At 39.9% G+C, this 23,420-nt stretch overlaps 1 protein-coding gene across 2 annotated transcripts in view; it reads left to right on the top strand.

Moving 5' to 3' along the window:
* Nucleotides 1–23,420, top strand: part of LOC118157782 (rapamycin-insensitive companion of mTOR-like) — a 67,749-nt gene that overhangs the window by 11,745 nt on the left and 32,584 nt on the right. For both annotated transcript variants that reach the window (XM_035312253.1, XM_035312252.1), the window contains exons 8-18: nt 152–239; nt 1,886–1,976; nt 2,100–2,166; nt 2,289–2,369; nt 4,377–4,477; nt 5,895–6,057; nt 6,462–6,563; nt 14,008–14,054; nt 16,980–17,115; nt 17,715–17,914; nt 18,525–18,651. In XM_035312253.1, the coding sequence (XP_035168144.1) occupies nt 152–239; nt 1,886–1,976; nt 2,100–2,166; nt 2,289–2,369; nt 4,377–4,477; nt 5,895–6,057; nt 6,462–6,563; nt 14,008–14,054; nt 16,980–17,115; nt 17,715–17,914; nt 18,525–18,651 (1,203 nt within the window). The remainder of the gene's footprint in view (nt 1–151; nt 240–1,885; nt 1,977–2,099; nt 2,167–2,288; nt 2,370–4,376; nt 4,478–5,894; nt 6,058–6,461; nt 6,564–14,007; nt 14,055–16,979; nt 17,116–17,714; nt 17,915–18,524; nt 18,652–23,420) is intronic.

The raw sequence follows: 23,420 nt of genomic DNA, 5'->3' as shown, positions 1-23,420 counted from the left end.
TTATCAAAAAAAGAAACCCCCAAAGAGACACCAATTTTAGCACACTATAAAAATCTCAACTGCAGTGTTCTTTTTTTAATAGTGAACAAAAAGGCCATTTTTTATGAATCTATAAAATTGCTGCCTTTTTTTTTTTTTTTTTTTTTTGTAGCGAGGTCTGCTTGAGGTTCTCTATGATATATTTCGCCTTCCTCTCCCTGTTGTCACAGAAGAATTTGTTGAGGCACTTCTCAGTGTAGGTAAGTATTTAGAAATAGTCCACACAATAATTCTGTCTATTACACTCTTCTACAAATTTGGACCGTTTACTGTTTCCTCTGTGTTGCAAATTATGTCACAGAATCACAGAATAGTCTAGGTTGGAAGAGACCTCCAAGATCACCGAGTCCAACCTCTGACCTAATGCTAACAAGTCCTCCACTAAACCATATCCCTAAGCTCTACATCTAAACGTCTTTTCAAGACCTCCAGGGATGGGGACTCAACCACTTCCCTGGGCAGCCTATTCCAGTGACTAACAACCCGTTCAGTAAAGAAGTTCTTCCTAATACCCAACCTAAACCTCCCCTGGCGCAATTTTAGCCCATTCCCCCTCGTCCTGTCACCAGGCACGTGGGAGAATAGACCAACCCCCACCTCGCTACAGCCTCCTTTCAGGTACCTGTAGAGTGCGATAAGGTCGCCCCTGAGCCTCCTGTTCTCCAGGCTAAACAGTCCCAGCTCCCTCAGCCACTCCTCGTAAGACTTGTTCTCCAGACCCCTCACCAGCTTCATTGCCCTTCTCTGGACTCGCTCAAGCACCTCCATGTCCTTCTTGTAGCGAGGGGCCCAAAACTGAACACAGTACTCGAGGTGCGGCCTCACCAGAGCTGAGTACATGTCAATATCAACTGTTTCATCACAGATTTCATTGGGTATTCTGAAGTCCCGTTTAAAATCCTTTATCAACAATTAAGTGTTGATCAATCTACTAGAAGTCTAACTTTCTTCTAACATCCTTACTATAAGTAAGCCTGTTCCAATGTCTCACAACCCTTTCAGTGAAGAAATTTTTCCTAATATCCAGCCTCAATGGAAATGGCAACTTGAGGCCATTTCCTCTTGTCATATCGCTTGTTGCTTTGGAGAAGAGACCAGCTTTCTACTGGGCAGCTTTCCAGCCACTATTCCCCCAAAAGTGGGAAAAGAGTCTTTTGGAAAAGTGTCTTTTAAAAAAGTGTCTTTTTCTATATATTGTGTATGTGCTAATTATCCCCGCTGCACTTCAGTAAACTTACTTTTACTTGGGCAAATGCATGCGTTTTCATGTCTATATTTAGAAAAGTTAGTCTTTTATGTTTAGAATTATTTCTTTGTAAACCTTAAGAATATCCTCTGCTTTGTCTCACAAAAGTGTAAGTCTGAAAAGAGCAAGTCTCAGCCTTTAATGTTCCGTCATTTTCCAAACTCCGGTTATAAATGTGTGTCACGGCCTTGACTATAAAAGTTTAATCCTTGTTCTGCACTTATAAATACTTCATTCTTTGTTATAAACTTGTAACTTTGCTATATACAGATGTACATTTTAAAATTTTAGGTGTTACAAGGTTTTCTGTTAAACAAGTTTAATGTGTTTATGAATTGGAAATTTCATTATTTTGGTTGATGAAGTCTATGTTCTAGCTTCGAAGTTAGCATCACTTTGTGCAAGGGTGTGGATTAGATGACTTGTCGAAGATTCCTTTGGACATAACATTTTCTATAATTTAAAACCTATTGGAATAGCTGTCGATAAGAACTATTATTTACCCACAACCATTAAAATAACACTATGAAATCTAGTGTTATAATTAACATTTTTGGGTGTTGGTTTTTGTGTGTGTGAGATATTGTTTGTTTGTTTTAGATCCAAGCAGGTTTCAGGACTGCTGGAGACTTTCTGATGGCTTTGTAGCCGCTGAAGCTAAAACTATATTACCCTATAGAGCCAGATCAAGGTGGGCATTTCATGAACTCAGTCTAAACTGTTGTTTTTTGTCATTGTTGACAAAATAATTGTTTTTCTATTGCAGAAATAATAGACATATACTTTCTAAACTGTGCTTTTTTTTTTTCCTTAGGCCTGATCTCATGGATAATTATTTGGCTTTAGTGCTTTCAGCTTTTATTAACAATGGACTTCTAGAGGTAACTGATGACTTCAAGTATAAATAGATGCTTGTTACTTTTCTCCTATAAATATTAAAAATAAAATACATTACACTGTATACATCCTACATTAAGTGTTGTATTTTTTTTAACTTTTGAAGGGTCTGGTTGAAGTAATCACAAGTAGTGATGACCATGTATCTGTTAGAGCAACTATTCTTTTAGGAGAACTTTTGCACATGGTAAGTAAGACTCATTGGAAATAGATATTTTCTAGTATAGTTTTGATTTTTTTAGGAACTTGGAGCATCTACTTTTCATCAAAATAATGGGTTGTTTTATATTATTCCATATGGCACTTATATATGACAGCATGACTTGATAGGAAGGCAGTTAATCCCCATCTCTCAAATTCTCACCAGTTCTACTTCTTGCCTCAGTAGCCAGTTGTATTTTTAAGCTGGAGACCTGCAAACTCGCTCATCTGTTACTGTGTTTGCAAAAAGGATTACTTCTGTTTTTTGCTTTTCTTTGAGTGATAGGAGCAGTAGCAGCATAGAATCATAGAACCGTTTGGGTTGGAAGGGACCTTAAAGATCATCTAGTTCCAACACCCCAGCCATGGGCAGGGACACCTCCCACTAGACCAGGTTACTCAAAGCCCCGTCCAACCTGGCCTTAAACACTTCCAGGGATGGGGCATCCACAACTTCTCTGGGCAAGCTGTTCCAGTGCCTCACCACCCTCATAGTAAATAATTTCTTCCTTATATATCATCTAAATCTACCCTCTTTTAGTTTAAAGCAATTACCCTTTGTGCTATTGCCACAATCCCTGTTAAAGAATCCCTCCCCAGCTTTCCTCTAGGCCCCCTTAAAGTATTGGAAGGCTGCTATAAGGTCTCCTCAGAGACTTCTCTTCTCCAGGCTGAACAACCCCCAACTATCTTAGCCTGTCTTCATAGGAGAGGTGCTCCAGCCCCTTGATCATCTTTGTGGCCCTCTGGACTCATTCTAATACTTCCATGTTCTTCTTGTGCTGGCGGCCTCAGAGCTGAACGCAGTACTCCAGGTGGGGTCGCACAAGAGCAGAACAGAGGGGGAGAATCACCTCCCTCGACCTGCTGGCCACACTGCTTTTGTTGCAGCCCAAGATACATTTGGCTTTTTGAGCTGTAAGCACACCCAGCCTGTATTTGTGCTTGGGATTGCCCTGGCCCAGGTGCAGGACCTTGCCCTTGGCCTTGTTGAACCTCATGAGGTTCTCAGAGGCCCAACTCTCAAGCCTGTCAAGGTCCCTCTGGATGGCTTCCCTTCCCTCCAGTGTGTCAAAAGCTTGCTTAGCTTTCTGTCTTGCAGACTAGGTAGATGAAACTTTTGCATGTTCAGCTTGATGTGGCTGGAGCATTTCATATTACTCATTCAGGCAACTCACAACTTGGAGTGCACTTTCAGCATTGCTATAGGTATCCGTTGCGTAGCACAGAGATGCTGAAGGCACCTTGCTTCTTGCCTCTCCTTCGCTCTCCTTAACTTATCTTTAGAGTAGCTTCTCTTTTTCCTTTAGTCTGCACCCTGACAAGATTAAAGTCTTTACCATTCCACACTGACAGCATTTATACTTACTTCAACAGATGGAGAGGAGAGGGAATTGTAAATTTATCCTACTGTATTTTTCTTGCTCGGGTTGTGCTAGCCTACTCCAGATGAAAACCAACCAACCAGAAAAACAAAACAAAACAAAACAAAAAACCCAAGAAACCAAAACAACAAACAAAAACACATCCATGCTTGAAGAACAGAACTTAACCTATTTTTTTCTGGTATAGAGTTGATTTTTTTTTCATATACACTCACAGCCTGCTGAGGAGCTTAGAATTCTTCAGATATATATATTTTTTTTATTTCTGATTTTATATATTTTAGTATTTATACACATGACATAAGGATGAGTGGTGCTTTGCATGTTTTTGCATGTTACCACTTCAAAAACCACCAATGCAAAAAATAAAAATTAGAAGGCTCTGAGTCCTAAAATTCTCTTTAATTGTATTTCAGATTGATTAATTATATAAAATATTCAAAATGGTATGTGTAATTATTGCTCTGACATTATGCAAAAGTTAGTTTTGTTTTCATGCATTTGTGAGTCTTGTGAAAAGTGGTAGGTTCTTCAAAAGCTTATCCTTAAGAGATGGCTAAAAATGTTGTAATATGTTATTCTAACAAGTCATCTTTTTTGTTGTTTAGGCAAACACAATCCTTCCTCATTCTCACAGCCATCACCTCCACTGCTTACCAACTCTAATGAATATGGCAGCATCTTTTGACATCATGAAAGAGAAGAGACTGTAAGAATTCCAAGTTACACTTAAATGTTAAAATATGTCATTTTCACTGCAGTTGAGTGAAAACCTACATTACAAATTTTCTGGTGGTTGAAACCACCTCTGTCTTTATTTAAAAACAAACACATGCATATAGAAATACTCTGTGACACTTACTAGGGAAAAAGTTTCCAGTGCATGATTCCAGAAAGTGTGATATATTACAGTAACAATTTAGAAATTGAGAAATCCTGAAAGAAAGCTTTGATAGTTGTTTTCAGGACAATTTTACATATATTGCAAGACTTTTTTCACATAACGTTTCTAAATGAACTATAAGACACTGTTTGACCAAGCAATGTCTGAGTCATGTTCTGTGTTTTTAACTTCTCTATTGTCTCACATTTCTTTTTTTGGCATTTTGATGCAATTAAACTTTCAAACCTAAGAATGCTTGTGCCATTCTTTTCTTCTGTTTTTATCTATAGCTAATTAAATAGTAATTGACCAAATCAGTGAATCATTGAATATAGAATATAGAATCATAGAACATCCTGAGTTGGAAGGGACCCATAAGGATCATCAAGTCCAAATAGGACCATCAGTGTGAGCAAAAGCAAAAATGTAAAATTGGTATGGGACTGTTTCTTAAACCCATTTTCTTCTGAAGAAAATAGTCATTGTAACAATAGTGCCTATGTTAAAACTTTCTGCTGCTTTTGGAGTTTGCAATGTTAATTTTTTCAATTCTTTTAATTTCCATTCAAATAAAAGAATTCATGAACAGAAATTTTGAATAATTTAGTGCAACATAATGCAGTGGCATGTTGTTAAAGTATCATTAAGAACTGTTTGGCACTTATGGTATTCAAATGAGGCATATGTAGACTTGAAACAAATCTTTATAGAAGCTTTTTATTCCTCATTGAACTAGAAAATCCAAGCTCTGTATAGATATAAAGAGGAGGATAAGCCCTTGGGGTTGTGGGGGGCAGGGGGAAAAGACAATTTACAAGAAATACTTTGTTAGACAAAGTTGAAGCTAGCTCCCTCAACTCTCTACTGCAGAATGTTGTTCTACTGTGACATCTTGCAATACTTTATCAAATTTAAACTTTGCAATATCTTCTGTGAAGTCTGAAAGAAACCACTAATTGCAGAGTAGAAGCAAAGGTATCAATAAGGCTCATTCTTCAGTACTACTAATTCTTAAAGATAATTTTCTTTATAATTTCAAAATAAGTCTGAAGTGTATGGATGATGTATGAAAACTTATACCAAGAAAAGTATTTTCTTATTTATTTATTTATTTTTAAATTTGGCTTCAGAATTGTTGGTAAACTCTTTCTTGAGCTATGCTTATTTAACTCAGTATATAGCACTGGAGTTCTTTAGTTAGATAACAGATGTCATTTATTGATTATAGTATTTTTTCTATTAGACGAGCAAGTGCTGCGCTGAACTGCTTAAAACGCTTTCATGAGATGAAGAAAAGAGGGCCAAAACCTTACAGCCTCCATTTAGATCATATTATTCAGAAAGCAATCTCAACCCACCAAAAACGAGATCAATACCGTGTGCAGAAAGATATCTTTATTTTAAAGGTATTACCATTACTGATCTTTCAAAACTTAATTTGACTTTGTATTTTGGAGACTTAAATCCCACCACCTCCACCCAGCTTTACTTTCTGATTTAATTCTGAGTCATTTATCTAATTTTTGTATTTTTTTTTAATTTGTCTTCTAACTACTTGTGGATACTATATTGCGTTTTCTAGATCTTGAGTGAAATGACAATAATTTTAATGCTTTTTAGGCCCCATTGTGATCTCTTGCTGTTAATTCTTAATACAGTACTGCAACTATGCAATTTACTCTCAGATGCAAATTACTGAAGAGCATAGTCCTTTAAGTGATTGTTACATGAACAGTAAGTGTATCATGTGACAACACTGACAACAGTAATGCAAAGAAACTTAATGTAGCTTTTCATCTCTGTTTTCCAGGATACAGATGAAGCACTTGTAATGAATCTGCGAGACAGCCAGGTTCTCAACCATAAAGAGAACCTTGAGTGGAATTGGAATTTGATAGGGACCATACTGAAGGTGAGCCTAAAAAGAGCATGACAGTATTCTTTTATGGAATTGTTTGAAAAAAAAAAAAGTCTTTGTTTCACATGTGAGCTTTGACTTCTAATATTAATTCCATATTATATGCCATAGAATCATAGAATCATAGAATATTCCGAGCTGGAAGGGACCCATAAGGATCATCAAGTCCAACTCCTTGCACCACACAGGTCTACCCAAAAGTTTAGACCATGTGACTTAGTGCACAGTCCAAACGTTTCTTAAATTCATACAGGCTTGGTGCAGTGACTACTTCACTGGGGACCCTGTTCCAGTGCGCAACCACCCTCTCATGATCTGTTCTATTTCAGAAAATTAGGATGTCATGGGTTTAATCAGTACTGATAGCCTCTTTGTATACAACCCTTCAACTGTATGCAAAAAAAAACCCTACAGTTAAATTCACAAATTTCTTAATAAGCCCATATTAAATCTTATATAACTTTATTTGTATAGAAATAGAATTTATAGAAGGTGATATAATGACGTTCAAGTTACTAATACTTTAGACTTCAGTCAAAACTACATAGGAATACTGCCTTGTTTCATAGCATATTTTTTTCGTATAATGTGAACTGAAGGTTAAGGCTGGAGGTGGGTTATAGATCAAGTTTAAGATGCTTAGACCGAGGCACATATTAAAATTTCAGTAATACACAGTCTTGTTATATAATTTTTGAACTAATACCAATATTCCCATAACATCAAGTTTGTTACAAAATTAACACATCGTAAAACACTTCATAACAGGAAATATCTCTAACAGGCAGGGCATTATCTTAAATAGTGCACAGCTTTTAAGGGTCTACCTCTTTTTTGAGTAGAAAACTTTAAGTAAGAAAACTTTGAGTAAGTAAGTACTCAGTATAGTTTTAGAGCCAAAATAACTCCTATCATTCTGTGTATCAAAGCCATCCTTCTAGTGTTATCCTCAAGTAATGTTTTCTTAAGGTCTTCTTTACTATGTTGTTATAAAGATGGTGAAAGTACAAAAAAGGATTCATAGTGACAGACATAATCAAAATTATACTTTTAAAATATATATTTCTGTGTGTTTTTTCAGGGACTGATAAACTTGAGAAAGCAAGAATCTGTCTGATATAAAGACCTAAATAGGTACATGACAGTAACTTTGCTCCACTAAATTTTACTTGTTTACAGGCTTTTTACTGTAATATTACTAAATTTATGTTAATCAGATATTTTTATCTTTGACTCAGTAATAAAGATATCAAGAAACTGTTTTTCAGAATCTCACGTTTAATTAGTCTGTGTAGTACTTTGATAATGGAAATTTTATGCAGTTGACCACTAATATTTTTTCCCTGAAATTTAAAAGCAGAAAAGTTTCTAGGTCAAGCTGTCAGTTTCCCTGCTATCTCAGAACTGCACTGCAGTATATTTTATAGTGTCATGTCAAACAGTTTTAAATGTCACAAAATTAGTGACTTCTGTCTTTCAGAATGAGAAGTTACTGTGTTTTCTGGTTAAATTCTAACCACTTCTATTCCTGTTTACATTGGTTTTGTATAGTTTAACAGAACTGTCCATCTTTGTTCACTGAATGAGCATGATTCCAGTGTTTGGACTTCATTATCTCATGTGGCTACACACCTCCCTCCTATCTCTGTAACAGCCTTATAGCTGTGGAGAGCATCAGAATTGCACAATGGTTAGGGTTGGAAGGGACCTCTGGAGGTCATCTGGTCCAACCCCTCTGCTCAAGCAGGGCCATGTAGAGCAGGTTGCTCAGGACCATGTCCAGAAGGCTTTTAAAGATCTCAAAGGAAGGAGACTCCACTACTGCTCTGGGCAACCTATTTCAGTGCTCTATCACCCGTACAATAAAGAAGTGCTTCCTGATGTTCAAAGGGAGCCTCCTGTGTTCCAGCTTGTGCCCATTGCCTGGACACCACTGAAAAGAGCCTGGCTTGCTGGTCTTTGTACCCTCCCTTCACGTATTTATATACATTGATGAGAATCCCCTCTAAGCCTCCTCTTCTCCAGGCTGAACAGTCCCAATTCTCTCATCCGCTACTCATAGGAGAGGTGCTCCAGTCCCTTGATCATCTTTGTAGCCCTCCGCTGGTCTCTTTCCAGTATGTTCATGTTTCTCTTATACTAGGGGGCCCAGAACTGGATGCAGTACTCCAGGTATGGCCTCACCAATGCTGAGTAGAGGGGAAGGATCATCTTTCTTGACCATCAATACTTTGCCTAATTCAGCTAAGAATACCATTAACCTTCTTAACAGCATGGGCACATTGCTGACTCCTGTTTAACTTGGTGTCCACTAGATCATTTTCCACAGAGCTGCTTTCCAGATGGTGGTCCCCAACATGTACTGTTGCCTGGGGTTGTTCCTCCCCAAGTGCAGGACTCTACACTTCTCCTTGTTGATTTCATGAGATTCTTGTCAGCTCACCTCTCCAGCATGTCAAGGTCCCTCTGGATGGCTGCACAGCCCTCTGGTGAGTCAGGGACTCCCTCCAGTTTCATGTCACCCACAAATTTACTGACAGTGCACTCTACTCCAACATCCAGATCATTAATGATGATGAACTGGACCCAGATTTGACCCTTAGAGTACTCTGCTTGTTACTGGCCTCCAACTAGACTTTGCACCACTGACTACAACCCTCTGGGCCCAGGCATTCAGCCAATTTCTAATCCACCTCGCTGGCTGCTCATCCAACCCATACTTCAACAGTTTCTCTATGAGGATCTTATGGGGGACAGTGTCAAAGGCCTTACTGAAGTCCAGGAAGACAATATCCATTGCTCCCCCCTCATCCATCAGGCCAGTGATTTCATTATAGAAGCTTATCAGGTTAGTCAGGCATGACTTTCCCTTGGTAAATCCATGCTGACTACTGATGGTTTTCTTGCTGACTAGTGATGATTTTCTTGCATGCCTGGCAGTAGTTTCCAGAATGAGTTGTTCCATCACCTTCCCAGGGATCGAGGTGAGGCTGACCAGACTGTAGTTCCCTGAGTCCTCCTTCTTGAAATTAGGAGTGACATTTGCTTTTCTTCAGTCTTTGGGCACTTCTCCCAGTTTCCACGATCAAGCCAAGATAATCGAGAGTGACCTTGCAATCACATCTGCCAGCTCCCTCAGCACTCGTAGGTGCATCCCATCAGGGCCCATGGACTTATGAATGTCCACTAAAGATGCATCTTCCTTGATCCAGCCTTTCAGCCTGGCCTCTGGGGTCTGGAATTCCTGAAGGCCAGTCTAGCTGTTAAAGACTGAGGCAAAGAAGGTGTTCAGTACCTTGGCCTTTTCACTGTCCTGGGTAACCAGGTCTCCTGTTTCCTTCTGGAGAGGACCCGCATTTTCCCTAGATTTCACTTTTATCACTGAGATACTTGTAGAAGTCCTTCTTGTTGCCCTTAATGTTTTTAGTCAGATTCAATTCTATCTGGGCATTAGCTTTCCTAACTCAGTCCCTGGCTGCTCAGATAATCACAGAATGGTTGAGATTGGAAGGGACCTCCAGAGATCATCTAGTCCAATCCCCCTGCTCAAGCAGTGTCACCTAGAGCATGTTACACAGGATTGCATCCAGGCATGTTTTGAATATCTCCAAAGAAGGGGACTCTACAACCTCTCTGATAAGCCTGTTCCAGTGCTCTGTTACCCAAACTGTAAAGAATTTCTTCCTCATATGGCGATGAAACCTGCTGTGGTTCAATTTATACCCGTTACCCTTTGTCCTATCACTGGCCACCACTGAGAAGAGTTTGGCCCCATCCACTTTAAATTGTCCCCTCAGGTATTTGTAGAGGTTGATGAGATCCCCTCTCAATCTCCTCTTCTCTAGGCTAAACAGGCCCAGCTCGCTTAGTCTTTCATCATATGACAGGTGCTCCAATCCCTTAATCATCTTCGTGGCTCTACGCTAGACCCTTTCTAGAAGTTCTACATCCCTCTTGTACTGGGGAGCCCAGAACTGCACACAGTATTACAGTTGTGGCCTCACCAGTGCTGAGTAGAGGGGGAGGATCACCTCTCTTGACCTGCTGTCCACACTCTTCTTGATGCAGGCTAGGATCCCATTGGCCTTCTTGGCCACAAGGGTACACTGCTGGCTCATGGTTAACTTGTTGTTCACCATGATCCCCAGGTCCCTCTCCGAAGAGGTGTTATCCAGCAGGTCAACCCCCAACCTGTACCAGTGCCTGGGTTTGCACCTCCCTAGGTACAGGACCCTGAACTTGCCCTTGTTGAACCTCATGAGGTTCCTCTCTGCCTAACTCTCCAGCCTGTCCAGGTCCCTCTGAATGGCCGTACAGGCCTCTGGTGTGTCAGCCACTCTGCCAAGCTTTGTATCGTCCACAAACTTGCTGAGGGTGCACTCTGTCCCTTCATCTAGGTCATTGATGAGTACGTTGAATATCACTGGACCCAGTATTGGCCCCTGGGGGACACCACTAGCCGCAGGCCTCCAACTAGACTTGGCACCGTTGAGCACAACAGTCTGAGCTCTGCCATCCAGACAGTTCTCTATCCACCCCACTGTCCACTCATGGATCCCACACTTCTGGAGCTTGCCCAGGAGGATGTTATGGGAGACAGTGTCAAAAGCCTTGCTGAAGTCAAGGTAGACAACATCTACTGCTCTCCCCTCATACATCCAGCCAGTCATCTCATCATAGAAGGCTATCAGGTTGGTTAAACATGACTTCCCCTTGATGAATCAGTGTTGACTGCTTCTGATCACCTTCTTTTCCTTCATGTGCTTAGAGATGGCCTTGAGGATGAGCTGCTTCATCACTTTTCCAGGGATGGAGGTGAGGCTGACTGGCCTATAGTTTCTTGGGTTTTCCTTCTTGTCCTTCTTGAAGACTGGATTAATGTTGGCTTTCTTACAGTGATCAGGCATCTGTTCTGTTCTCCAAGACTTTTCAAAGATAATAGAGATAGGCTTAGCAATAACGCTCGCCAGTTCCCTCAGCACCCTCAGGTGCATCCCATCGGGGCCCATAGATTCATGGGTGTCTAGCTTGACTAAATAACCTCTAACCCAATCCTCTTCAACCAGGGGAAAGTCTTCTTCTCTCCAGGTTTTCTCTCTTGTTTCCAGGCTCTGCGTTGGGGATAGCCTTAGTGAAGACTGAAGCAAAGAAGACATTCAGTAACTTCGCCTTCTCTGTATCCGCCGTCACCAAGGCACCCACCTCATTTAGCAGTGCACCCACATTTTCCTTAGTCTTCCTTTTGCTGCTGCTGTAATTGAAGAAGCCCTTCTTGTTATCCTTGATGTCTCTTGCTACATTTAATTCTAACCGGGCCTTGGCCTTCCTCATTGCATCCCTGCATTCTCTGACAGTGTTCCTATATTCCACCCAACTGGTCTGTCCCTTCTTCCACATCATGTACACTTTCTTCTTCTGTTTAAGATTTCCCGAGAGCTCCTTGCCCATCCATGCAGGTCTCCTGCGCCCCTTGCTTGACTTCTTTCTCATAGGGATCCACTGATCCTGCACCTGGAGGAAGTGGTGCTTGAATATTAGCCAACTCTCCTGGGCCCCCTTTCCCTCTAGGGCCGTGTCCCAGGGGATTCCTCCAATTAGAACCCTGAAGAGGTCAAAGTTAGCTCTCTTGAAATCCAGGGTTGCGGTCCTACTTGTTGCCCTGCTTCCTCCTTGCAGGATCTTGAACTCCAACATCTTGTGATCACTGCAGCCGAGACTGCCCTCAGCTTCACGTTTCCAAATAGACCATCTCTGTTAGTACCAGGTCCAGCAGAGCCCCTCTCCCTGTTGGCTCGCCTACGCCCTGCATCAAGAAGTTATCTGCAATGTTCTGCAGTAACCTCCTGGACTGTTTGTTCTGAGCTGTGTTGTCTCCCCAGCAAATATTGAGGTGGTTAAAGTCCCCCATAAGAATCAGGGCCTGTGAATGTGAGGCAACTTGCAGCTGCCTGTAGAAGGCCTCATGCACTTCCTCTTCCTGATCCCGTGGCCTGTAGTAAACACCCACCATAATGTCACCCCTGTTGGCCTGCCCTTTAATCCTCACCCATAGGCTCTCGACTTGCACTTCATCCCCCCCTATGCAGAGCTGCATAGATTCCAGTTGCTCACTACCGTGAAGAGTGACTCCACCACCTCGCCTTCCTGGCCTGTACTTCCTAAAAAGCACAAAGCCATCCATGGCCACATTCCAGTCATGGGAGCTGTCCCACCATGTCTCAGTAATTGCCACGATATCATAACCCTGCAACCACACGCACATTTCCAGTTCCCCTTGTTTATTCCCCATGCTGCGTGCATTTACATAGAGGCATTTGAGTTGGGCTCCCAATGCGTCTGCCTTTCTGGATGGGGCAACTATAACTCGTCCATGTGGGCCTACAGTAGCTCTTCTGTTAAGCTCTGGGAATCATTTGCCGTCTCTGGTGTTCAGCTGCTGTGAATGGGATAATGTCTCTGTATTCTTCTCAGGTTACCTGTCCTTGCTTCCACCCTCTGTAGGCTTCCTTTTTGTATTTGAGTTTGGTGAGGAGCTCCTTGTTCATCCATGGCCTGATATCCATGCAGGTAGTCAGACATTGGAACAGGTTGCCCAGGGAAGTGGTGGAGTCTCCGTCCTTGGAGGTGTTTAAGGAAAGGTTGGACCTGGTGTTTAGGGACATGGTTTAGTGGGTCACATTGGTAGTAAGGTGATGGTTGGACCAGATGATCTCAGAGGTCTTTTCCAACCTTAATGATTCTATGATTCTATGATCTTTCCTACCACCTCACTGCTTACATCTCATATGGTCCATTACTGCCTTTTTACTTGCTTAGCTTGCTGTCTAAACTGCTAAAAGAACAGCAAAAGTTGTAGTGGTCAGGATGGAGCAATTGAGACTTTATAATTAACAGTAGAGCTGCACACTTAATCTGGAAATGTGGATTTAATGTTGCTAGTGTAATCAGTTTTACTAATCATTAAATGTTGCACTGTTTGTCTTAATACTAGCATACCAATCGGAAATGTAGAATTAAATTGCTTAGGTAGGAAAGAAAGGAAATTTAAAAAAGTAATAATATGAAGACAGAATAGGTCCAGCAAAGTGTATTGTGGCTTTATGTGATACTTCTTAAAGCATCTTTCAAAGTATCAAAAGAGGAGTTTAAATACCATTTTAATAAGAGGTATTTAAGTGTGAATGATATTTTTTAAAACAAATCAGATGAATAGTGAAAACAACAAAAAAGTCAGTTTGCTGTTTTCATTAGGATTGTGGACTTGTACACATAACATGCACCCAACAATCCCACTCCTCTAGAAAAAATAGAACAGTAGAACAGAAGAAAACTTACATTTTCAAATATTAGGTGATATAATAGAAATAAGCAAATTTTATTGACTAATCAAGGACTGATGTACAAGTTTCATATAATGCTGTATTTGCTGTTTTTCTAGTGGCCAAATGTAAATCTAAGGAACTATAAAGATGAACAATTGCACAGGTATGTAAAAATTGCGTATACTTCCTTTGAAGAAATAAATTTGGAAAAACTTTTTTTAATATTGCGATAAGCTGTTTCTTGGATATGTCGCATTTCTAAAACTTAATCTAGAAAGAGGCAGCAAAAATGGAAAATTTAGATTGCAAAATTTGCTTTAAATAAACAGGTTTTTAAGATTTAGTGGTTTCTTTTCAGTGCACAGACATTTTATATATCTATTCACTAAACAAGAATTATACAAGTTCTACAAACTCCCTATTTAATTTTAAACCTTAAACTATTACCTCTCTCATACTTAATACATTAGTGTTTGATGTTAACACTTGACAAATTTTGATGGAATAGGCCAATAGTTGTACAATACTATCATTATAGCTTTCATCAAAACCAAAGAGAAAGTTGTTTCTAGTTACTATTAATGGGGAGGAAAGCACGTATGACTTGAAACAAACAAAAATACCAAAACAGTACAACTCTGGTTCCTTTCTTGTCTAATGGCCTTAAGGTATTTCTATTACTTTTATGCATGTGGGGCAATCGTGTTACTAGTTCTTGGATGTCACTTTTAACATGCATTTCAGAAACTGATTTGATTTAAATAAACTATTTTGAAGAGTAGTTCTGTATTGGTTAGGCATGTGCCCTGATTACAGAGTTAATTTCCTTCCCAGTAGCAGTTACAGTGCTATGTTTTGGATTTAGGAGGAGAATAATGCTGATAACACACTGATGTTTTAGTTGCTGCTGAGCAGTGCTTACACTAAGCCAAGGACTTTTCAGCTTCTCGCTCTGTCCTGCCAGCGGGCAGGCTGGGGGTGCAGCAAGAGCTGGGAGGGGACAGACCCAGGACAGCTGACCCAAACTGGCCAAAGGGATATTTCATAGTTTATGACATCATGCTGATCAATAAAACAGGGGAAAGTTGATTGGGGGAGGGGATGGCTGCTGCTCAGGGGTCTGACTGGGCATCAGTCAGCGGGTGGCAAGCAATTGCATTGTACATCACTTGCTTTGTTTATTCTTTTTATCAGTATTATGATAAATAGTTCCTTTCTTTTCTGTCCTATTAAACGGTCTTTATCTCAGCCCATGATTTTTAACCCTTTTTTTTCCTGATTCTTTTCCCCATCCCAATGTGGGGGAGTGAGCGAACGGCTGTGTGGTGCTTAGCTGCCTGCTGGGTTAAACCACAGCAGCATGGAAAGCTACTTCTACAGGAATTTGAGAAAAAAAAATAAGACTAAAATGTATCCTGAATGACTCACACTGATCCATTTAAAATTTTTACTAAAAAGTAATCAGGCTACTTTTATATAGTGTTCCCAACATAAGTGGTACTCCCATTGTAATTATAGTCATTATTTATTTATTTATTTATTTATTTTTCCTTACCTAAACATTAATTGTCAGTCCGTACTGTGTGGTAAAGGATTATTTACCAAATCTGGTGGTTTTCTAATGTTCCTTTTCTAAAGGAGCATCTGCAGTCCTGGCTGTGACAACCACCCACCTACCTATCTAACTGGGACAGTGTTGCTGTTTCCTGGTTTTGTACTGCACTCAGGCATTGCTCAGTGAGAAAACCTAGGATCGAGTTAGTGTAAAATTTCTACAGTTGGTTGATCCTTTCTGCAGGGTTGTGGGTTACATGCTTTAATGGTTGTAAAATGCTCTTGTTTAATAACAACTAATTAAACCCCCAAAATCTCTCAAGTTTCACTGCTGATGATAAAACTTTTTCTGCAACTTTGCATTTTTGAAGTATATAATACATTTATTTTGTCCTTCCGCACATTGACTTTTTTATTATTTTACTGTTAGTGTTTTTGTGATGATTTTATCCCTGTTAAAGTGAAATTCAATTTTTTTTTTTGTATAGATTCCTTCATTTTAGAGATGATTAATGCAGTGTGTGTACACGTGTGTATACTTACATATACACACACACACTCATACATATATAATGCAATCATATTTTGGCAGGGGGATTGGACCCGATGATCTCTTGAGGTCCCTTCCAACCCCTACAATTCTGTGTTTCTGTGATTCTGTGATATATAAATGTGTGTGCTAATAATATATATAAATGCATATGTCACTAATAAAAGAATAAATTGCACTTCATTTGACAAGTTTAAAGAAGCTCTCAGATTTCCTTTATAACTGATTCTGTATTTGGACTTGGGATAGTGGTTTACTCTCACTTTAGTTAAAGGCGGTGCTTTAGTTAAGCTTTCTTAATACTTGACATACCTTCAGATAGAACACTGTGTTCTTTTAAAGCACAAATTTCTGTTTATTTTTTTGACTAAGAATTGGTAGGGGTAAACTCTGCTGAAGATTTATTTCTGCAGTGCAGAATTCAAGCTATATTGCTCAGCATGTTTTCAAAAAGTCTGAGTGTAAGTCTGCATTTACTATCTCTGTGTTATGTTTCAGAAATGCTTAAGTGAGATGAATGAAAATGCTGTTGCTGAATAAATATGGCCTTTTCCTGGCAGAACATAAGAATGTATTTTTCATAGTAGCATTAATTATTATAGCTGAATAAAAGTCATGTCACATAAGTGTTAAGACACTTTTTTAGCTCTTTATAAACTCTAGATAGTCTTTGAAATTCACCACAGGATAAGTTACTGCAAAATAAATTATAAACACGAGAGTGAGAAGGAAGCTATGACTTTTAAGAGCATAGAGATTTTAAGTGTATTTGCTTATTTTAAGTCATGACAGAAAATCCTTTATAACAGTACAGCTGCATCTCTGAAATCGTCTGGATAGACTCATTACTGATACCTCTTTTTATAGCTTCTGAAAAATTATTGCCAATAAGCTAATTTAGTGATAAAATATTGGCATCATTTTGTACTGTGAGGGATTCCTTGTCTTACTGAAAAATAACAAATTATTTTTTACTTTCCATAGATTTGTAAGGAGATTGCTATATTTCTACAAGCCTAGCAGTAAACTGTATGCCAATCTGGATCTGGACTATGCAAAGGCTAAGCAGCTCACTGCAGTGGGTTGTCAGTTTACTGAATTTCTTCTTGAATCAGAAGAGGTAAGAAATTTTCAGCTACAAGATGAGACAGAATGAGTAATGTTGCTGTATGGCACTTAAAATAACCTTAATTTTAATAAAAACTTCTGTAGGCTTTGGGTGTTAAACCTAAAATGATCGGCATAATTAAGAAATATAACTTAAAATCCTGAATTGTCCAGATGGACACTGGGGAGATAATTGTGTTTAAGTAGTTTTATTAAATGCAACTTAATGGTGTGTGTGGTGTTTTATTTTTATTTTTTTTTTCCTTAGTATTTTTTCCATAGCAAAACCTTTAGGTTTTGCTATGTATATTTGTCCTTTCTTTACCTTCTTTCTTCTTGTGTGCTAAAGACACTTGTGCCTTGGGCTAGAGGACCAGGGGAAAATGTCATTGAACCATCCTTTTCCTGGAAAGAATAGAATTGGTCGTAAGATGTCTCCAAGCTAAACTCCTTTTATTTGCCTTGAACTCTATTTTAGTCTGAATTGTTTGCCAGTCAGAATTTCTATTTTGTGTCTGTATTGTACATTTTAAGAAACTTAAAATGACAGAGTTCAGTAAAGAGACTACCAGTTCTGTTGCTAATAAATGCTATTACTCTTTGTTTTGTTAGGATGGACAAGGTTACCTGGAAGAATTGGTTAAAGATATTGTACATTGGCTCAATTCTTCATCAGGAATGAAACCTGAAAGTAGTCTTCAAAATAATGGGTTACTAAATACCCTTAGTCAGCACTACTTTCTGTTTTTTGGTACTCTATCTTGTCACTCTCATGGAGTCAAAATGCTTGAAAAATGTAATGCGTTTCAGTGGTGAGTGTTTTTATTCTGTTTGAATTGTGCTTACAAGTATAATCATTACAAAACTTGTAAACTGTGCATGAGTACCATTGTCTATAACGCTGGAAACTTCAAAATTCTTGTGATTGGTTCAAATAGAGACTCCAAAGTTGTGGGGTGTTGTTCTTTTTTGTTGTTGTTTGGGGGGGGGGGCTGGCTGGCTGGCTGGCTGGCTGGGTTTGTTTCTTTTTTTCTTCCTTTTCTTCCCTTTCTTCTGAAGATGATAAAATCCAGACAGTTTTACAGTGTTTTAGAATGAGGAACTGTTCACAAAGCTTCATGAATATTTTTGCACTCATAATCACTAATTCAAGTGTGCTGACACAACAGCTACAGAACAATTATAAAATTAAAGTGGTTTTTTTTTTTTTTTTCCTTGTAGTTTAATACATTATTCTGTACCCCTTTGACTCTAACAGCTGCAACAGTTTAAAGTCACTCCACTTGATATGGGAACTTACTTTGTATTCTTCTGCATTTATAGAAATGAAAGACTTATTCAGAGTACTTGTTTAAATTATTTATTGAATAAATAAGTGAATTTAACTGGATTAAAATACTGTTTTTTTTCCCTCTCCACCAGTCTTCTTAATTTTTGTTCTTTGAAGAACCAGGATCACTTGTTAAAACTGACTATTTCTAGTTTGGATTACAGCAGAGATGGTTTAGCAAGAGTCATCCTTTCTAAAATCCTGACAGCAGCAACTGATGTAAGTTTGATTCAATTTATGTACCATTGTTATTTGCCACTAGACATTTATTTTGTTATTCAAGATGTGTGACTTCATTTTTAAGATATTATATATACAGAAAGGCTTATGTATTTAGAGAAATGAAACTCCTATTCATGTAGCTCTTGAATTTAATGCGGACTTCACACCTTTTACTGCATTTGTGCTCAAGATATTAAGTCATTCAAACAGAGGTTTCTCTCATTTATGAAAGGGGTTAAAGTCTTTAAATGCATAAACCAAGTATAAGCCAAGTATAACATTATTGTATAGTTTAGTGTATATCCTAAATCAGTGGTGAAGACATTGTTTTCACAAACAGAAACGTATATGTATTTCTAGCAGTAATAAGCAGGTTAACCTTCTAGTGATGGGAGCTGTTTTGCTAACGATTTAGATCACTGTGGTGGAACTGAGGAAAAGCTATAACTCCTGGAATGAAGGGGTGGTTCAGAAATAGGCAACGAGATTTGTACTTTTGAATCAAAGAAAGTGAGTAGAAAGAGCACGCAGACCTGTGCAGACTTAGGAAAGGAATCTCCTGAATTAAAGCTCAGGAAACTAAAAGAAAAGAGAAATCAATCAGGTGTAACATAGTAGACAAGCAAGCACTGATATCAAGGAAATGACAATTAAGTTAGATTTAAGCTAACTAGAAAAAAAGCTTTCAGTAATTCATGGAGAGCTATTTTTCTGTCAACTGGACAAGGTAGAATACATTCTAGAGTGGAATAAGGTAGATGCTAGTTTTAAATGTCTCACTGTATTTAAGAAGAGGAAAGGAAAAGAAAGAAATCAAGGATGTTTCTCAGAGGCTACCAAAGATGTTATGATTCTTATAAGTAAAGAGAGGGGTATGAAGGTAATGAAGAGAGTTGGGTTTGAAGGAATACATCATTGAAAAAAAGAGGATGAGACTCCCTACTGACTAATTTTTAAGTAATTTTTTAATGAAGTGATGACTTTGATATCCTTTTTCCAAGGGTGTTTTATGCTTAATCTGAACAAGGAAATAGGAATGAAGAAGTTATGAGGACCGTGTCTTTATTTGATTTCTGAGCTCCTGTTAGATGACTGCTAGTTAAGAGCAGTTTACTGTGGAACTTCATTGAGCTGTTTCTAATGAGATTTTGTGTCAGTAGGTACTGACCCCCCAACCCACATCCACCCCTCCACCAACCTCACAGGTATTTTTCCTTCATAAAAAAATAAAAAGGCTAGACAAGAGGGAAGAGAACACCAATATTTCAGTTGCTTCCAAATGCAGATGGTTAACAATTAGGAAAAAAGTCCAGGCATGCTGTCACAATCTCTTCAATGAGGTATATAATTATACAGATAATTTTATTAATTTTCTTATGAATTAGTGTCTGTGTTTTTAGATTTTGTGGAATATTTCTTGATTCTGATATCTAAGATATAATGACTTAAAAATTCTAGGGAAAAAAAAACAAACCCACAGTGTATTAAACTCTTGTCCTGGTTTTGGCTGGGATAGAGTTAATTTTCTTCATAGTGGCTGATATGTGCCATGTTTTGGATTTAGGAGAAAAATAATGCTGATAACACACTGATGTTTTAGTTGTTGCTGATCAGTGCTTACACTAAGCCAAGGACTTCTCAGCTTCTCATAAGGCCCTGCCAACAAGGAGGCTGAGGGTGCACAAGAAACTGGGAGGGGACAGAGCCAGGACAGCTGACCCAAACTGGCCAAAGGGATATTCCATACTATATGACATCATGCTGAACAATAAAACAGAGGAAAGTTGGTTGGGGGAGGGGATGGCTGCTGCTCAGGGGTCTGACTGGGCATCAGTCAGCGGGTAGTGATCAATTGCATTGTGCATCACTTGTTTTTTGTATATATATATATATATTTATTATTATTTTCCCTTACTTTTCTGTCCTATTAAACTCTCTTTATCTCAACCCACGAGTTTTACCTTTTTTCCAGTTGTCTTCCCCATCCCACTGTTGGGGGTGTGAGCTAATGGCTGTGTGGTGCTTAGCTGCCTGCTGGGTTAAACCACAACTGTGATGCAGGTATCACTAGCTGGAAGCAGACTGGCTTGAAATGGGGTGCAGATACTGTCTGAATATACTATTCTGAGCATATAGATAGTCAGAAAGCAGTTGAGAGGTACTGCTGCTGTTAACGATGATAACTAAAAATACAAATTCCACTAATCTGTAGTTTGGTGTAGTGAACAATGGGTACTAAACACTTGTATTTTAAACATGAATAGGATAGTTGCCACTCTCCAGCACCATAGAAATTGAGCATTTCTGGATATCCCAGGTTTACACATTTCAGCTCTGGTCTGTTTGGGATTGTGTAAAGGAATAGAGATCATGATCTGAAGTTTGATAAGCTTCTCTGGTATTACCTTGAGTTTTTAATACCAAAACTTGATGGATTTCGAGGTTGAACTCCTTGGAGAAAGCTAAGAAAAGTTCTACATGTTCAGAAACTTAAGAACACAAATTTTGGAGCTCAGACCTAAATAATTCATAGAATCATTAAGGTTGGAAAAGACCTCCAAGATCATCTGGTCCAACCATCCCCCTACCACCAATATTACCCACTAAACCATGTCCCTAAGCACCATGTCCAACCTTTCCTTAAACACCCCCAGGGACGGTAACTTCACCACCTCACTGGGCAACCCGTTACAATGCCTGACTATCCTTTCTGAGAAGAAATTTCTCCTAATTTCTAACTAAACCTCCCCTGGCACAACTTGAGACCATTCCCTCTAGTCCTATTGCCAGTTATCTGTGAGAAGAGGCTGACCCCCAGCTCCCCACAACTCCCTTTCAGGAAGTTGTAGAGAGCAATAAGGTCTTCCCTGAGCCTTCACTTCTCCAGACTAAACAACCCCAGGTCCCTCAGCCGCTCCTCATAGGACTTGTGTTCCAGACCCTTCACCAGCTTCGTAGCCCTTCTCTGGACATGCTCCAGGGCCTCAATGCCTTCCTTGTACTGAGGGGCCCAAAACTGAACAAGGTAATTGGTAGAAATAGGTACTTAAAAGGTAGTCATTGTTCTTGCCAGATACTGTGGTGGTTTCACACTGCTAGCTAGCTAAACTCCACCACACCACTCTCTCGCTCCCCCTCCTCAAAGGAAGAGGAGAAGAAAATGTAATGATAAAGGGCTCAAGGCTTGAGATGAGGACAGGGAGATCACTCACCAATTACCGTCATGGGTAAAACAGACTCAACACAGGGAGATTAATATAATTTATTGCCTATTACAGACTAGAGCAGTGAGAAACTAAAAGCAAACTAAAAACATATTCCCCGTCATCCATCCTCTTCTACCTCTTCCTCCCGTGTGGCACAGGGGAATAGGAAATGGGGGCTTTAGTCAGTCCCTAATGCTTCATCTCCGCCACCCCTTCCTGGTCACTGTCTTCCCCTGCTCCAACATGGGGTCCCTCCCATGGGATGCTGTCCTTCTCGAGCTGATCCTACATGGGTTTCTCACAGGCAGCAGCTCTTTAAGAATTGTTCCAATATGGGTCTGTACCACAGGGTCCATCTGTCAAGAGCAAACTGCTCCAACATGGATTCCCCCATGGGCAGCAGCTCCTGCCAGATCACCCGCTCCTGCATGGGCTGCTCTCCATGGGCTACAAGACTGGCCCGGAGTTCCTGTGGAGGCTCTCCATGGGCCGCATCCTCCATCATGGCAGATCCACCTGCACCACCGTGGGCTCCTCCACAGGCTGCAGTGTTGGAGATCTGCTCCACCATGGTACACCATGGGCTGCGAGGGGGACAGCTTACTTCACCATAGTCCTCTCCACAGGCTGCAGGGGAACTTCTGCTCTGGTACCTGGAGCGCCTCCTCCCCCTCCTTTTTCACTGACCCTGGTGTCTGCAGGGCTGTTTCTCACTCCTCGCTCTCCCAGCTGCTGTTGTGCAGCAGTTTTTTCAGTTTCTTAAATATGCTCTTCCAGCGTCACTCATCAGCTCAGCTCTGGCTAGCAGCAGGTCCCTTCTGAAGCTCTTATCTGAGGTGGGGCAACTTCTGGATTCTTCTCACAGAAGCGAACCCTGCAGCCCCACTCCTACCAAAACATTGCCATGTATGCCCCATACAGATACACTGATGCCTTCTCATGACAGTGATGTTTTATGGTCTCAGCCTGAATTATGACTGCTGAGTTCTAATGCTTTAAATTCCTGGCCTCTCATCTATATGTGGATATAGCAATGCCTAGGGAAAGATCAGAGATCAACTATTTTTTGGCAGTCTTTCGAAATAAAGTGAGTAGAAATGATTAGGATATCTCTTTTCAACTGCCTAGCACTGACAGATTCTGTAAGTAAAAGTGCAACCTTTCCTGTATGTGCACTGCTTTGGGTCAATAATCCTTAATATCAGAATTAGTTTTGCAGTCAGTTGGAGCAAGTCTGCAACCATAGTAATCTCAAAGCTTAAAAAAGAGAAGGACTTGGCGAAGTCAGGAAGGGGACCAGTAAAACCACTGTCTTGGACTTCCGGAGGGCTGACTTTGAGCTGTTCAGGACACTGGTTGGCAGTCCCTTGGGAGGTGGTTCTGAAGGACAGAGGAGCCCAGGAAGGCTGGGCGCTCTTCAAGAAAGAAATCTTAATGACTCAGGAGCGGTCTGTCCCCACGTGCCCAAAGACAAGCCGGTGTGGAAGAAGACTGGTCTGGCTGAACAGAGAGTTGTGGCTCGAGCTTAGGAGAAAAAAGAGGGTTTATAATCTTTGGAAA

The sequence above is a fragment of the Oxyura jamaicensis genome (assembly GCF_011077185.1).
Source record: "Oxyura jamaicensis isolate SHBP4307 breed ruddy duck chromosome 11 unlocalized genomic scaffold, BPBGC_Ojam_1.0 oxy11_random_OJ70688, whole genome shotgun sequence".
Taxonomy (NCBI): Eukaryota; Metazoa; Chordata; class Aves; order Anseriformes; family Anatidae; genus Oxyura; species Oxyura jamaicensis.
The sequence above is the reverse complement of the archived record's forward strand: the minus strand, read 5'-3'. Positions and strand labels throughout refer to the sequence as shown.